Source organism: Stegodyphus dumicola, chromosome 2 (assembly GCF_044657685.1).
Source record: "Stegodyphus dumicola isolate Sdum_Otavi_A_Nest chromosome 2, ASM4465768v1".
NCBI lineage: Eukaryota > Metazoa > Arthropoda > Arachnida > Araneae > Eresidae > Stegodyphus > Stegodyphus dumicola.
The window spans coordinates 108,695,578-108,714,442 of NC_140769.1; the positions used below are offsets into that span (position 1 = coordinate 108,695,578).

General features: G+C 30.2%; 1 protein-coding gene across 2 annotated transcripts in view; it reads right to left on the reverse strand.

The window, feature by feature from the left end:
- LOC118192473 (beta-glucuronidase) overlaps window positions 1–18,865 on the reverse strand; it is an 83,934-nt gene that overhangs the window by 17,616 nt on the left and 47,453 nt on the right. The window contains exons 7-10 of one of the 2 annotated variants that reach the window (XM_035363460.2): window positions 18,279–18,451; window positions 8,093–8,236; window positions 6,356–6,440; window positions 28–204 (exon numbers count right to left, since the gene is read on the reverse strand). In XM_035363460.2, coding sequence (XP_035219351.1) covers window positions 28–204; window positions 6,356–6,440; window positions 8,093–8,236; window positions 18,279–18,451 — 579 coding nt within the window. The remainder of the gene's footprint in view (window positions 1–27; window positions 205–6,355; window positions 6,441–8,092; window positions 8,237–18,278; window positions 18,452–18,865) is intronic. The other variant, XM_035363461.2, reaches the window with a different exon arrangement.

Here is an 18,865-nt window from a genome sequence, read left to right on the forward strand (position 1 = left end):
AATTGATACTTTCCATGTGATACTAACCATATGTAATCCAGCAATAGTATCAGCCCCATATTCTGACATCATAATAGGTTTCTGGTATATATCATGAGCTTTAGATATATAATTTACTAGTAATGGTTGAATAACTTCTAAAGAACCAGTATCTTGGTACCAAGAGAAGTAATGATTCATCATTACAAAATCTAAAAATTTGCCCTAAAATAGATATAAAAAACTTACTGTTAACATTAAATTGAAATATTTATTTTTATTATAACAATTGAAAAATTATTTTCATATACCATCAGCTTGAAACAGAATTGTTAACAACAACAAAAAAAGGGGGGAGAAGGAAAATGCATGGAATAATAGCTGAATATTTTAAAAATTGCTATTAAATTTTAAATTATAATATGGTGTACTGTAGTCTGTTAATTATGTAATCAAGTGTGTTTTTCTAATTGCCCTCAAGTTACTAATGATTTTGATTTAATCACTGATGTTCTTCTTTGTAAATCAGAAACTGAATGAACATCTAAAATAGTAATAATCACTATTTTAGATATTTAACAAATAATCACTATTTTAGATATTTAACAAATAATCACTATTTTAGATGTTCATTCAGTTCCTGATTTACAAAGAAGAACATCAGTGATTAAATCAAAATCATTAGTAACTTGAGGGCAATTAGAAAAAAACACTTGATTACATAATTAACAGACTACAGTACACCATATTATAATTTAAAATTTAGTAGCAATTTTTAAAATATTCAGCTATTATTCCCTGCATTTTCCTTCTCCACTTTTTTTTTTTTTTGTGTGTGTGTGTGTGTGTGTTGTTGTTGTTAACAGTTCTGTTTCAAGCTGATGGTATATGAAAATAATTTTTCAATTGTTTTGTAATAGATTTTTAACATCTAAAAACTTAAAATTTTAGACATTTCCTAGTATAGTGAACTTGAGACTTGCAATTCTCTTCCGTTTCTCGACATTCTGGTCACACGTAACACATCCAACTTCAGTACTACAGTTTACCGTAAACCTTCATCGGTTTGCCTTCCACCACACTTTAAATCATGTCATCTGACTAAACAAAAGTTAGCTTCATTTTATTCCTATGTTTTCCGTGCTCTTCAAGTTTGCTCCTCCAAACTAGCCCTTGATGAAGAACTAAATTATTTAAAAGCAATAGCTATTGACAGGGGCTTTTCACCCAACATTATTAATCAAGCAGTTAAAAAATTCTCATCTCAACACACTAAAAGCCACACTCTTATTTTAGGAGATTATAAAAATTCTGTTGTCATTCCCTTCTTTCCATCAATTAGCTATAAAGTTGCACATATTTTGCAGAAATTTAACTTTCAGGTTGTTTTTTCTCCCATCAATAAAATTCCAACTTCTATACTCAAGGACCCCATTCCGGATATGAATTCCTGGGGTATTTATAGGATTCCTTGCCAGTGTGGTTTAATTTACATTGGCCAAACTAAGAGAGCCTTAAAATTTCGCGTCAAAGAACATGAGGTATATGTTAGAAAAAAGGAAACACAGAGGTCTTCTGTTGCTCAACATTGTTGGTCCGAAAATCACACTTTCAATTTTTCTGCTGCCAAAATTATTCAAAAAACATCTTCCATTGGAGAACTGGATTTTCCAGAGGCATTTCACATTCATAAAAATCTTTCTGTTCTAGTTAACGATCCTAATTCCAATCCAAATTTGCCTTCGGCTTTTAGAGAAATTATGTTTTAGTTCTGGTTTCGCCAACAGATGGCGCCACTTGCTTATTCTTGTCCAGGCTTTCTTATCTTATCTAATCATTATTTCCTATCTTGTTCATTTGCGGTTTTGCAGCCGAAGATGATGGTTCGGTAAAACCATCGAAACTAGTCCTGTGTAAATTTTGTAGGTATAACGCTGATTTTTGTTGTTTGACTTCTGAATTAGTATTTATTCGGCGTGTTATTGTGTCTTAATTATTTCCTAGTATATCTGTAGTTGACTGTATACTGTATCTAGAAATTGGTTTATATTTGGAAACAGAAATTATGTAAAACATTTTGATACTTATTTACTATTATCAAACATGTATGCTTATATACATCATTAGTATAGTATTTCTTTGTGTTAACTCTGATTTCAACATTTTACTTTACTGAATGATATTTTTAAAAACATGATAGATGCATAACTGAAACGTGAACAACCATGTTTCTAAATACTTTTTTTAAACAAATCAGATACACAGTATGGAAGAAATGACATGAATCTTTCACTCAAAACAGAGTTTTTCATTCTTTTTTGGGGAGAGGAGAAAAACACTTGCATATTACATTATGAAACATAAATAACGTTTTTCTTTCTTGATCCTAAAAAATTTCAAAACAGTCACTTAGCTCCTTTATGACTTCAATAATATGTGGAAATCTGTATAGTTAGATTGGCATGACTGCCTTTTATTTGGTCATAATTTTTTTTGTCACTAGGTATATGTTAGATTACAATTTAAACTATTTTGCTTTCTCTCTTTCTTTAATTATGTAAATGTCTTAATGAATGGATATTTATGAAAACAGAGACTAAAATAAGTAATTATATACATTTAGATATTGAATGCTGTTTAAATTCGGGTTTTTTTTTTTTTTTTTAGCAGCTTCAAAAAGCTATGCTACTAGAGGGTTAAATCTTTTTTGGATCAGTGATTTGTTAAAACCAGGCTTGACGCTCAGTATCTCCCTTCAAATTCAACACAGATTGTCCCACAGCTCAGTGTTACTATCAATGATGCACTTCGAGAATTATAAGCACAAATATGCAATGGAAGCTGTTCTGTTTACAAATGATTTGATACTATGGTCCACTGGCGGGAAAATAAAAAGAATCCAGTACTCCCTTGGCTCTTGATAGTCTTTTATATGGCCAAGACAAAATGAAATGATTATAAATATTAATCTGAATAATTATCATGTTACTTTTGTATGGACAGTGCTGAGTAATACTGAAAATGCTATATATCTGAGAATCACTCTGAATTCCAAACTCAGTTGATACAAATATTCTTATAAGACTTTCAAGATTAGTACCTCAGATCAGAAATGACAAAATGAGGTGCTTTACAGGACATGCTTTGTTTATCTTTAAGACATATATCGAGCCTAGTTTTGAGTACAGAGCTGAATTATTGGTTACTGCATCTGAGATCACCTAGAACGAGGTCGAAATTATTTAAAACAATACTTTTAGAACAATCACAGGCAGTGATAACTTGACCGCAGCTGAAGCCATGCAACTACAAAGTGGTCTGGAACCAATGGTTAATGAGCAAATATCCGCTTTTAAACTATTTGGAAAATTTCTGGGACATGATAATTCTGGGCTGGCAAATATACATATTAAACTTCGATTAAAACTCGGAAAACCTTCTCGGACCTGGCAAAAGGATTCACAATCAAATTTGATTTTTTTTTTTTTTTTTTTTTTAAGAAGACATAAAATCTGGACCTGATTGATCCCATAAACAAGAAATTTATATAAAGGCAGAGCTTAAGATGACTATTTTTACTATAATTGACAAAAAATACCCTTCAGCAAATCAGCTACACATTTACAGAAATGGCTGATTACACAGATGATTGACTGCAGTAAAGGATCTTCAGATATGGAAGAATGAGAAATCAAAGAATTAGTCGAGAATGATGATTATGAAATAATAGATGTATGGATGATATTACAACACTAGCAGAAGATGAAAGCAGCAATAGTGAAGAAGATAAAGAGCCTTTATAAGAAATTAAATTAATTGTTAAAAAAAAAGCACAACCGTCTGATGTTGTAATGGAAGTTGACCGAAATGAAGAAAGAAGAGACATTTTATGAGAGGTATTGAAAAACTTTGTACTCCTTACTGCAAAACATTTAATGAGTCATGTCTGTAACTGTATCATATACCTACTTATAGTAATAAAAATCCTTTCAATTAACATTTGTTTCATTTTTCCTTTTAATTATGATAATATTTAAGTTTTTATAAATTTTGCAAACTCTCTTGATCTGAACTGCACGTAGTTCATTCTTTCCATAGAAACTAAATTTCAAGAACACAATTTTGCAGTGTGTGCAATATGTTAATGACATAACCCATTACTGGCAAGGTTTTATTACTTATAAAGGGCTAAACAAATTACATTTTCTATCAAGGTGGCCATGGCATGGCTCTTACGAAATAAAATATATGTATGAAATGTGGTAAACTAAAACTATTCAGTGTCCAAAAGAAAGTAATTAATTTATTTCATTTCTTTTTACAAAATTATTAGTAAACTGAAACTGAACAATGTCTAAATGGCAATGTAACATAATCCCACATAGTAACCCTAAAAGACCCTACCTAGTAGAGGAAAAAAAAAAAGAATGAAAAAAAAAAGGATCTGATACAGATCAGACACATGAATGTATATATTAGTACCTGACGAGTTAAAGAGCCCAACTCTGTTTATATTACGCTTTCCCGCTGCCCCCGCAACAGCTGATGAGCAAAGTACCAAAGTCAGGCAGAATGCATACAAAGTGAAGGTCAGGAACTTAAAATTATATTCATTTCAAAATTAATGGACAAAGAGTGCTATCTAGTGGTTTTTCAAAAAAAAAAAAAAAAAAAAAAAAAAAAACAACTTTCCAGCTTAAAATGAAAATGCGCATTGCCTGTTCTCTGAATTTAATCTCCAGTGTTGCATGGGTGGGATGCCCGGCTATGAAAAATATTTTTTAGGGAATGTGTATATGGGATGCCCGTCTGGAAAGGATTAAAAAAACTAAGGACATTTAAGGACTGTACGAACCCCGATTTTACATTAATTTCTAAAAGCAAAATTGTTTCAGTTTATGAATATTTCAGGTGACGAATTATCTTCAGAAAGCAAAATGCATGAACCAAGGTATATTAAAATTTATTAAGATTTACAGATCCATCCTTGCAACCTAATTAAGGCATTTTTCCTGTTTTGATCCTATGATATATGATGTAATAGTTAGTGAGTTGATCCATTCATTCAAATGTCTTAAGTTCAATTATGGGCAAGAAGTGCATCAGAAGAAGCATTTTGGCAAGAAGCCATTGATAAATATGGTATTACTTTCAATGAATCCCATCTTCCAAATGCATTTTTAATTTGTTAGCAAAGTGTATGAACCAAGGTATATTAAAATTTATTAAGATTTACAGATCCGTCCTAGCAACCTAATTAAGGCATTTTTCCTGTTTTGATCCTTTGATATATGATGTAAAAATTAGTGAGTTGATCCATTCATTCAAATGTCTTAAGTTCAATTATGGGCAAGAAGTGCATCAGAAGAAGCATTTTGGCAAGAAGCCATTGATAAATATGGTATTACTTTCAATGAATCCCATCTTCCAAATGCATTTTTAAATTCATAAGCAGTGCACAGTTTAATTTCATTGATACCTGTTGATAAACATAGATTCTAATTAAAATTAGCATTTTCTCTAATTTTTTACAGATTAAAATACAGTCACTCAGGTTTTCACTACTTTTCTGTTATAGTTCCTATTTCCTATTAGAGAAAACAGTTATAGATCTGCACATGTGCACATAGTTTATATTTCAGCCAGTGAAAATATCATTGCTAAATATTTAATAGGCTTACTATTTTCTATCTTTCATTAACTGGAGAAGGTGCTATAGTTTTTTTCACAAGCAAAATGTATTTTATCCTTCAAAAGAATAATGAAAGTGGCTGTAGTATACAACTATACGTTGGAGAAAAACATCTGGGAATGCAATATCAACAGCTGTAAAAAGAAGAAAAGTGTTCCTGCAGCAAATTGGTTTAATGGATCAAAAATATCCTTTCTGAGGACATTAAAATTCATTTGTTGCTGAAGTGAAGATTTCATTTCAATCCAATGGTGTAACCAGTGGTCAAAAATGGGGAAAACTACACAGCGAGGCTGTTTATTTTAAATAAATTACTTACAAAATTATATTAAACAAAATAATAAAGACAAATTTATAATAAATTGCTTCTATATGTGTATATTAAATAAACTGTTTACTGTAGATATTGAATGAATTGTTTGCATGTATCAGTAACCATCTGTTCTTTGGTAAGGCTGAAATGCACCAATTCTCTCATTTTTCACCAAAGTCCATCTAAAACTGGAAATAACAGTTTACCAGTGTTTAAAGTTTCCAATATTTGTGTGATAAATCCAGCACACAATTTTCATTTTTCTTTCTACTTCTATTTTTTTCAGGGAAAAAGACTATTATTATTGGATAAAGAAATAATTATATTCACTACTTTAATTTTAAAAGTATAAGTATAATGATGAAACTTACAGCTTTATCTTTTGTATAATCAGCATTGAGAGCAGCAGTTACTGGTCTTGTTGCATCCAATGATTTTACATGTGACACGATTTCCCTAAAATAAGATAAATTTAATAGATAATCTACATATCGACAGAATAATTTTTCCCAAACATTAAAAAAAGGGGGGGTCATTAAAAACTATTACTCTAACACAACCACATGTAGAAATTTATGCATCACTAAGATTAAGAGTTTGTTATGAGATTGGATGGGGAAAAAACCCCGAAAGCTTAGACAAATCTCTAATTATGAATGAAAACAAAAAGTATGCCTTTGTTTTATCCTGTAACAAAATCAATGACTATCATATGTATGCAAGATCATCAATACATTCAAGAGATTTTATAAAATTGTAAAAGTTAATTTATCACATTAATAAATTATTATATTTGCTAGTATGTAAGGCACACCTAATAGCAAGATTCAAATAATTTAACAAGCAGTTTGTTGTCTAAATAACGATAATTAACTGGATTAAATAACAATAAAATTGTGTAAAAAAACATTGCAATTTAATCTTAACAAGCAATTCATCACATAAAATATATTTTAGAAAGTCACTCTTCTAAACCAATGTGAACTCATTACATCCTACTAGGGGATGCAACTCATTTTCTGAAGACATTTTTGGAAAGCAAAATATTATTACATTTCTAATATGCTTTACTAAGCAATAAAATCTTCCTACATATAGTGTTTAAAATGCCAAATTCAAAATTCAAAATCACCATACATGCCAGTAAAAACAGTATACACAAAATAGCCTACTAAAATCCTATACTATAGACTGTTCTATTGCTCAACTAAAATGTTGGCTTCTTCCAGTGAGCTCAAGTGGACTCAAGTGCCCAATTCCACAATTCCAGTGTATAATGCTTTAACATCCAAACAACATAAGAAGTGCTATTCTAGAAGAGTACTTTTCAGAGAAATAGTACTACAATACTATATCTTATACATCAGTAAATATGGCATTAATAGGATAATAATTATAGCAAAGCAGTACACATTTCCTTTATTTTTATCTTAATAAACTTAAAATATCTAAAACAAAACCTCCAAGTATGCACAAACTATGCTTTCTGTTTAAATCAAGCTAAAATAAAAAGATTTCTTTAAAACCTTCATATAAATTTGTCATACATTTTCAGATGGAGCAAACTTGCTTGGCTATATAATATACTTGCTTGGCAATAACTAACTTGCTCTGAAGACTTTGAGTTAATTTACATATTTAAGATTCAGTTAAGTTTTTATTCACTTTTCCATAAAAATGGTCCTGTAAAAATTATAAGAACTTCTTATCATAAATGAATATGAAATAAAATTAAACACATAACTTAATACAATACATATTGAACATCTTGCACAATATGCAGAAATCTTTAATGGTACTTTAAAGGATAGTAGTTAATTACAAAACTGATAATGCAGCAAGCAAACAACATTAGTATATGATTCACTGTCAGAATAAATTTCAAAGCTTTCTAAAAGATCATACCGCAAGATAAACAATATATAATACTTCATGCATATAGAAACAAACAACATAGGATAACAAACTTTATACATATATTTTATTTTATGTATTCTAGATAGCTTTCATAATTTAAAAAAGGGAAATGTAACTAATATGAAAATATTAAAAATATTACATTGATGAAAATAAATTTTTAAATTTCAAAATTATAAAAATTTACATACTTAAAGTACTTGTTGGCAGCTGATTTTGCTGATGATGGTTCATTAGCAACTGACCATGCCACAACAGATGGATGATTTTTATCTCTTGCAATTAGTTCTCCCAAAATGTGTTTATGTAACTGCAATAAATCATCTCCAAAGCTCCTGGCAATTAAAAATATTGCATAACATAAAATATATTTTGCCAGAGTCAAACAAACAATTCCATTAGAAACATCAAAATCTGACTCTTAATCTAGTATTAGATTATTAAAATTTTTTTTTCATAACTTTTGATTCATTTTTCACTATATTTGTGCATTAGCAGAATGAACATTCAGATAAGATAATCACGGAAAAAATAAACTTCTTCGAAACTTCATTAAGTCTCTACAAGCAATTAATATAGCCAGCTTCTATCTACAGTATCATTGACACTAAAGGCCATAAATAATCTAAAGATAAAAAATTTTTGCAGACTGATGCAAATTTTTTTATCAGATAAACAATGTTATAAATTTTGTTTTATTATTATAATTACAGTAGGTTGAAGGAAATGAAAATCCATACTATTGAAATTTCCATCTTTCATAAATAGCATGCATCATATATGCAAGAGGGGTATTTTCATCTATTGATATCTGTTAGCAAATAGTATTATGGAAAACGTTTTGGAAAATATGCAATTGCATTTTTGATGTTTGACAACTTATTATCCCAATATGTTTTAGTTATTATCCTAAAATGCATAATCATTGTAATTGAATTTAGACTGTGATAAAAAATTTTATGAAAAAATTTACCATTTTTGTAAAAGTCAGACACACTGAAATGTGTGGATTTCTTAAGTTTTCACAATTTCCATTATCAGAAGGCCTTTTGCTGCAATTACAACTTGGCAGTGACTTCCACTGAATTGAACCTATGATTTTAGGTTTGAAATGATTTTCTAGTTGGGCTTTCATCAGGGCTATTCCTTAGTCATTTTAATAATCTAATATTTTCCCCTGAAACCATATTTTGCAGAACAGAAAAACAGGAAGGCAAAAAGACTTGCTAAGATATAAAAATTCCTAATCATACAAAAGATGAAAAGATTATAGTATTAATTTTAATTCTAATATATCACCGATTTCTCCTATTTCAAGTGATCTTACTCTTAATGCATTTCACATATTTTGCTATACTATAAATCCACAGCACAATATTAATGGAATACTTTATAGCAAGTACTGTGCATTCAGCAGTGGTATAAATAGAACCTTTGCCACCTGGGGCAGTCCCTGAATTTACTGCCTCTCTCAATACACAATAAAAGTGTCAAAATGACATATAATTAAAACTCTGTATTTATATTTTGAAGTAAAACATTAATTTATTTTACTCTTTTTTTTTTTTTCTTTAACCTACAAAATCACCAATACAATGCAGGTGGGTCTACTCGACTAGTCCAGCTCCTGTTATGGAGACAATACAGACAGATTTCTTAAATGCAAACTTGGTGTTAAATTATTTTCATTTAGAAAACTCTTCTCATAACTAGTAGTTACAGTAATTATACAGAAATTTTGCTGCAATATTAAAATATCTGGACTTTTGTTCTTGATATTACATTTTAGAAAAAAGTGTGAAAATTCAATAGGATCACCACCTGTACTTTAGAATAAACAGCAAAAATTCAACAGGACTACCACCTGTATTTTAGAATAAACTGGAAAAATTCTGTGAGATTGCCATCCTTCCAAGTTCTTGTTTAATTTTTCATATCAATAATGTAAATAACACTCTGAAATATTTCTGTCTTTATAAGAAATTTTTTCTTATTAATATCATCATCATCATCAAAATTTAGTTCATATTTTACATTCAAAAATTTTAATGGAGTAAGGAAGGTATAACAAGAATATGCAGCAGTTGAAATAAGCAGCATTTATTTCTTTGAATTCTATATCTATAAAAAAACTGTTTTCCTTATCAATTTAATTCCACATGGCAGTTCAAAACCTCATTACTCTTCACATGCCTTGATCTACATGATTAAATCCATGTGAAAAATGCAACCCCAAAATATGCCACAGAGGACACACCACCACCTCTAGACACACTATTGGCATTCAGGGGAAAAAAATCTTTGCTAAGACTTCATTTTACAAGACCAAAAGCATTTAAAAATGATATTCAATAATATTTTGACATAAACGTTTCAAAACTATCAGAGTTGTGTTAATTCTAGACTAAAAGTAAATATTCTAAAAATAGAGCTCAGAACAAAAATTGACAAAAGCTATGCAAATTATCTAATAGTATTTCGATTACTTTATTATAATTTATATATTGTGTCGCCAAATGTCCTTTACTCAGCCTCTATTTTCACAACTGCTGGTTGTGGACATATATTTCTAATTACAAAAATGTTTTTAATGATGCAAATATTCATGTTTTGGCAATTTCAAATTTTAAGAAATTAGTTTTGTATCTTACAAAGTTAAATATAAATAAGCTAAAAAATTTATTCTTTTCATATATTCCTCTGCTCCCTATACTAACATTTAAGAAATTTTTTTTACTCATTGAAAAAAAAAAAGTTTAGATCCTATCCAACAAAAATTGACCAAGATACTTGAAATTAGAGACAATATTTAGGGGTTCAATACACAAATTAACAAGCACTATGTTAGTATTTGTACATAAGTGAAAATATTAGAAAATGGTTTTGGATTTAAAAAGATTAAGTGATCAGCATTTTTATGCAGCTTATTGTAGAAAATATTGATCAATCTAATTTTTTTTTTTTTTTATCCAAAACGCAGATCTTATTTACAGAATTTTATATAATTTGTGTTCTAAGAAAACCCTAGCAGGCATTAGTATTGGTGTATAATATTATTTGCATTAATAAAAAATTTTAATATTTTTGCTTTAATTAGTATGATTACCAGATTATGATTCTAAAATAATAAAAATTAATGAGAATATTAATAATGTATTTTTAGACTTTAAAATTTATACATTATTAGTATAATATACTTTCATTATAACAAAAATAAAAAAATTATAAATTAAAGACAATAGTAAAAATGAAAGAATATCATTAAATAGCTTTTAAAGGGGGAATCAAACTCTAATTGTTCTAATTTATTAATTAATTGACCCCTCATTACAAATTGAAAGTGGTGTCAGAAATCCAAAATTTTGAAATTAAATAGCTTGGTCAATTTTTTCAAACATTTTGTGCTTTATTTTTTTTAAACAAGTATATAATCTTCTTAAATATAAGTACAGAGACTGGAAGAATGCATAAAAAGTTATATTTCATAATTGTCACATCACTGACTTCTTTAAGTATAAAAATGCCAAAACGTGAATATTTGCAACATTTAAAATATTTTTGTACTTGAAAATATATGTCTATGACAGACAGTTTAAAAAATAAAAGTTAGTTAATGACTTTTGAGGACACGGTGTATATCAGCTTTATTACAATGTTTAAGTCAGCTAAAATAACAAAAATATAGGACAAAAAACACAATTAATACTACAATATAACATGCAGATTTGCCTGTCATTTCAACTTGCCATACTTCAGTGATGGCAGGTTGTAACACAGTGTAAAACCAGCTATGTTAATTATTTCACTGATCTTTTAACCAATTAATTTGACTTTTAGACTGCACAATTTTCTGTTTCATTCTTAAGTGATTAAATATGCTTTTTCCTTGGAATTACAGAGTGCAATCCTGAACTATGAAGCACAATGGAACAGTCCTGGCAGTTATGTTTACCCCATATTCATGCAAATAATTTTTGTCTCAGGTGTTTTCTTTCTTTTACTCAAATACTTTTTTTTTTTTTTAAATTTTTCTGTCACACTATACTGCTGAGGATCTTTTTCTACTTTTACCAGTTTCAGAGCTTCAGTCAACTGAATTTTCTGTTACTTATTCTAAAATTTATATTCTTTTGGTTGTGCTCCCACATGCAATTACCGAAATTTCATCCTAAGGGTTATAATCTTCATCTAACCTTCATTTAACATTCAGCACGCGTGCCATATACAAAGTTTACAATAAATTCAGTTTTTACTGCACATTTTTCGCATATCACAGATGAGACGTTGAAAGTCATTTTTATTCCTCCTTTCAACCCTTCCCCACATCACGGAATGTGCCAACAGAAAGTCATATGCCTCCCTTCCTTTTACTGGGCTTTTCTGCTATGTGGCAGCTTCTTTGAAAAAGTTATGACACGTGCATGGTTGTGGGCGAAAACTCGAAAAATATTTTGTAATTTTGTTTATCAATTGACATGTATTATTTTAATTTGTATAAATTCGACTCTATACCTTTTATATTGGTTTTCATGGCAAAAACATTATGTGCAACCAGCTGATTTTGCTCACATTCTTCCAAGAATTATCTGATGAAGAAAAAGAAGACAAGGAAACCTTTGGATGTGAGAAGAATAACGATTTGAGTGAGGAAAATAAAAATTAATATCAGCAGTGAATCTGAACAATAAATTTCGGATGATGATAATAATGATGTAGAAAAAATTAATGCTGATCATATGTTCTATGTTAGTAAGGATAAATCTTGTAAGTGGTGAAAACAGAAGTATGAAGTATCCAAACTGCACAAAGTCAGATAAAATGAATGGTGTGAAAGTGTTACCTGGCCTAAAATGCCATGCCAAGGATATAGAGAATGAAATAGAATCATTTTTGAAAATAATTGATATACATATGCTTGACGAAATTTTGGAATGAACAGATAAACATATAAGTTTGCTAAAAGGCAAATACTCAAGAGACAGAGACTGAATTGTTACCTCAGAGTGGAAATGATGGCATAATTTGGATTGTTATATATAACAGGAATAAAAAAAAGGACTGCATGTAAATGTAAAAGAATATTCTTAATTATTTCTTATTATTTCACTGGAACTGAAATAACAAGAGCTGTGATGAGCTACAAAATATAGTTATTAAAGAACAAATTTTAAATTTTCTATAATGAAATACATCATTGCCTTTCCATCTGACTGATATAAGTATTTAAAAATAATTTACTTTGCATAAATCATTTGAATGTGACATCATTTGTATTTGGCAATAATAAGGTTATTTCATTTCTTAAGAAATTTATTATCAGTATTCACCCATTTCTGTCATTTTTCGTGCCAGAAACGGTAAAATAACAGATGTAAAAAATATGACACATATGTGCTCTTGTAAAATTCCCAGGCGTGTGTACTGGAAAGTTAAAGAAATCGTTTCGCACCTCCTTCTAAGTGAACCAGTCAACTCTTCTTACTGTGCCTGTCATTTGAAACAGATTTCTGTAACTTGCTTAAAGATATGATATTAAGAAAAAAAGAAAGAAAAAATATGAAAAAAAATAGCATCCACCTTCCTAATAATCAATCAGCTAAATAAGATATTTTACACCAATTTTGGTTGCAGAAGTTGTGATCTTACTCATGCCAATAGCACTCTGGATCCATTTTATGGCATTGTAATGTCTTCAACTATTTTCTAACAACCACATTACAATTCTCAGAAAAATGTTTTCTAATGGTAATTTAGCAATTCTTGGGAAAGCTGAACATGGCCTTGATCCCATACCATTCATGACTCTCTATTTTATTTCATGGTGGTCTGAAGGAGAATGGGAATCCCCTGATCAGAGTTTCCATGCATATAGTTGTACATGTATTCATATGCATCAACTGCCTGTTGCCAACCACTTCTGCAATTGTAGCCCCAGATCCCATTCCAAGTTAAAGCCTGGGAATTCTCATGAAAGTTTTCCCAGGCCTGTCAACATTATACCAGCAATTAATCAAAGTGCACTCGCCAATCGAGAGATGCTGTGAAAATTTTGGATAAATGAGAATTCAGGAAGTCTTCCCAACATGCCCAGGATATATTGAACAAAAACAATGAACACAACTCCAGAGTTGGAATTAATTAGTTTTGGTGAAAAAGAGAGAATTTTCTTCCTTTGTGTTTTTTCAGCTCAGTCAAAGGTATTTTTTTTTTTTCCTGCTTTCTCTATCAAAAGCATTATTACCTCTCTATTGAGAGATCCAGAATCAGCTCTGCTAAGAGCAATTTCTTTAAGCTTTGTCAAGAGCAACTTCCTCCATATCTTCAAGGAGAATCAGTAGCCGGTTGCCCGCTACTGACAGGGCACCTTGCTCAGAATGACCAGAATTATCTTAATGATTACTCAAGAACTTCACCTTGCTCTAAATCCTCAGAAAACATTAACGTCCGACTAATGGATAGGAACTTTTGCAAACACTTTGTGAATCATCTGCCCTCCCGCATGAACTAAAGAACACTTTGTGTAAATTATTAGCATAAGCCTAGAATTTTTAAATAAATTATGCTTACTTAGTGTTCCAACATCAAAACTCAACTCATTATAATATCAAAATCTGTGACTAATTTCAGATATCCTATCTCTTCATGTAAATCAGTTGTGTTTTCTTCCAATCTTTATTTAACTATAACCTTTAGTTAAGAGTTGAAAGGAGCAGTTAGCTATAGGGGCTCATAAAGCTCTTCGTTAAAAATATCTCTAATTTGCAAGCCCCCTTTTTTCTTAAAACAATAAATTAATTCTATGCTAAAATCAACACAAGTTGAAGGATTAAATAATTGAAAACAAGGATGAATTTCACAAATTAATGTGAAGAAAATTACAGATCTATCTTGCAGTGACTTTATAAAATATATTAGTGCAACAAAGTAATTACAAAATGAAAATTGAAAATGATAAACTGCAAGGATGAAGAATTAAAGGATATTTTTAATATTTCTTATCAAGAGAAATGGAACATAGAAGAAGTAACATGTCCATGGCTAGATGGAGATAAAATGATACAAACAATTTCATATTAAAACATACAATAAAAATTAATTATTTTCAGGACTTCATTGAAATGGCTTAAACATGAAAACTATATAAGAAAATTTATAATAATAGTAATAAAAAGAGCTAAAGTCAATATGGAGACTACCACTATTCGTAGCTCTAAAACTAAATCAGCTTTTAGTTTGATGAATAATTCTTCTACAAGAATATCTTTGATTGTACAACATGCTTCAGATTCAGTGACAATCCCTTTAAAATTAGAAACCTTTAAGATAATTAAATCCTAAACATTATGTAAAAATGTTTTCCAAAAATCATCACAAGGGCTTAGAAGCTACTAGGAAATCAACTGACGTGAAAGAAAGAAATAATGTGCAACTTCTGACATAAACTGTGGCATATAATTAAATTTACTTGTTATTTTATGTGAATTCTATGATATTTATATGAGCCCTATGATATTTTATAATTTTTTAAAGTTTTTTTTAATTGTTTTAATGGGCAATTATTTGTATTTTCTGTTTTTGTAAAATGTAAAATGCTTAATTAGAAATTCACATTTTGTTTTTATAAGTGTGATGCCTTTGTTAAAATTTTCATAGCTCACCATTAATTACATGTGATCAAATCTTAAAAAGAAAAACTTATTTTCCAAAAGTTACAAAAAATTTACCCTTGTTACCAAAATTATTAAAATTTTAATGTATATGAATAAATCCTACAGTTTAATTCTTAGTAAATAAAAATATATTCATCCATGACAATAACTGAAAGAGGGAGGATAAAAGATGCTACAGATTCAAACTTCTATTACTACTATAGTAGGACCATATATTATGCATTTAATTCAGATGTTTATATTGGTTAATATCCACACATTGCTAAAATTACAATTATTATAAGTAGTTAAAATGTCATACATCTTAGAAATTTTTCTAAAAAAATCTGTTCAAAAGTTCAGACAGAATCATTTTGTAGACTCTGAGCTGGAAAATCAAATTAAATCGCACACTAGTAAATACAAATTAAAAATTCTGGAATTAATATACATTTTTTAATTTTATGTTGTTTTCATTGTTAGACACTATTCTATTTTATACTGTATCAAATGATATTTATAAAATTTGAAAGATATAAGAGTCATTTGATAAATCTGGTAAATTTCTATAACATAACATTGCAATTCATTGGTGATGTCAAGGCTAACAGATAGCACTGTTCATATTAGCTCAAGCCAATTCTGGCCAATAACAATGCATTGTTTAAGTTTTAAAGAAAAATTAAGCAAACATTGTAATATATGAAATAAAAATTCAAGGAAAATTTCATTCAACAATAAAAATGTGTTATTTTAAGAAATAAAAGGCCACTTGGGGGGGGAATGAAGTTGGATACAATTTATGGGAATTCTGCATTAGAAGTGATAACAATGTATTTCTGGATAAATAATTTTCAAGTGTGAACATGCAATGAAGATATTCCTACCTAAGGGAAAAAATTATTATTTCTGAAAGACGTGAAAATTTGAAAAATCAGACCTCAAAGCAGGACTTTTTAGAAACCACAATGCAGTCCACAAATTATAACAAAAATAATAAACATGAAATTCCTTCTTATTTCATACCTTCCTTATAGCTCAGATTTACTTTCATCTTATTTTTGGCTCTTCCTAGATTGAATTTTTATCTGATACCCCAGTTAAATTATGTATTTTTCACCTGATACAAAGTTAAACTGTGTATGAAAATATATCAAATGCAAATTATAATCCCCCCCATGAATGGAATGAAAAAAGAATTATACACTGCTTGACACTGAAAATGCAACAACATGGAGTGGTCAGAAATTTAAAATTTATGCAAATTTTAGCATAGATGCACGTCGCCGAGTTATGTGAATGATGTGAAATGCGCAGCTCTTCGATGCACGTGAAGCAAGATATAACGGAAGGAATGTGCAGAATTGGCAATATTTGTGTCGTTATTTCTGCCAGACGAATTATCGAAGGAAGCTGGTTTTTGCCCCGGAGGATAAGTGTAATAGAGAATTTCAGGCCGCTCTCAACAAAGGCACTTCCAGCAGATAGACGATTTTACAAGGGGTATGGTGATCGGACTGAGAAGGGCGGGTTGGTTCTTACGTCAAATCACAGCTGATCATACCATGGATGCAAGTACGGTGCATCAGTTATGGCGAACATCGTTGGAACAAGGAAATGTGGGAAGAAGGAGGGGTGCAGGTGCAGCCAGAGTGACATCAGCACACATGGATCAACGCATCCGCCAACAAGCTGTGGCGGTCCCGCAAGTCACTTGTACCGTGATTCTGCAGCATGTGCAAGATACCCTGGATGTTCCCGTGTCAGCCAGAACCATTTCCTGTCGATTGGTTGAACGTGGCCTGCACTCATAGCGTCCGTTAAGAAGACGTTTAGAATGGTGCCGGACTGGAGTTATGTGGATGACAGAATGGCGAAATGTCATGTTCTCAGATGAGACACGCTTCTGTTTATCCAGTTGCCGCATACGAGTGCGGTGTTAATGTGGAGACAGATCTAATCTGGCAGTAACTGTGGAACACCCCACCGCGAAACAGCATGGCATAATGGTTTGGGGCGCTATTGCCTACGATTCCAGGTCACCTCTAGTTTGTATTCAGGGCACTATGACGGCCGAACAATACTTGGATAATGTACTGCGGCCAGTGACAATCCCCTACCTTCACTGGTTGCGTAATACAAATTTTCAGCAGGATAACACCCAATCACACAGTGCTTGCATCTGCCAACATACTCTGCAAGGTATACATACAGATGCTTCCCTGGCCACCGTACTCTTCTGACATGTCACCAATCGAACATGTGTGGGATGTGATTGGACGCCGTTTGCAGACTCTGCCCCTGCCTCGTTCAGAAGACGAACTGTGGCAAATGGTTGAAAGGGAATGGAGAGCCATCCCTCAGGACACTCTTTCTTGGTGTTGCATTTTCAATGTCGAGCAGTGTATATTAGAAAACTTAAGTAGCAACGAATGGTGACTACGTTGAAAAATAAAAATGCCATGCTAAGAGAAATAGTTTTCCTTCATTCTGATATTACTTGCACCATTTTATTTTTACCTAAATTTATTTTATAGGATTTCAGAACTTACTTATCAATCATCCTTCATATTTCAAAGTAGTTTATACATGAATTTTAAATAAAAAAACTGGATGATAATGCAGTATTTACTGGAAAATATTGGATAGTAAGTGAATTATGTAATATAAAATACATAATATTGTATGTATAGTCTTTAAAAAGAGGGAAAAATTGAAAACAACTCACGTTAATCCCACAGCTGGACATTCATCTATAACAACTATACCCTGTGAATCAGCTTGATTCATTATTTCTTCTGCATAAGGATAGTGAGAAGTACGAAATGAATTTGCACCAATCCACTTAATTAAATTAAAATCTTTTATAATCAATGGTAAATCTAGTCCTTTGCCACGAATCTAAAACAGAAAAGAAAATTCTACTAGAATAAATTGTTAACGTAATTCAATTTACAATTCCTTAAAATTTTCAGGCACATGTGCAATTATTTTTTAATAATTAAAGTGGTTTTATTTTTATAACATTTTTATGCTCATTTCATTTTCAGTTTCATTACAAACATCTATGGTTTTGACTTCATTAATTTAGCACAAATTTGAAAGTTTTATTATTATTATTAATAAATGATAATAATGAAATAAATTATCTGAAGAATTTTTTTCAACTTGCTTTTAATAATAGTTTATTAGAAAGAGGAATCAGATATTCAAACAGCTGTCTTCATAAATAGTTATATATTACTTTAGATTAGTACATGACTGGTTTTAACTCTTTTTAGAATCTTCTTTGTTTGGGTTTTTATTGTTCTGGGA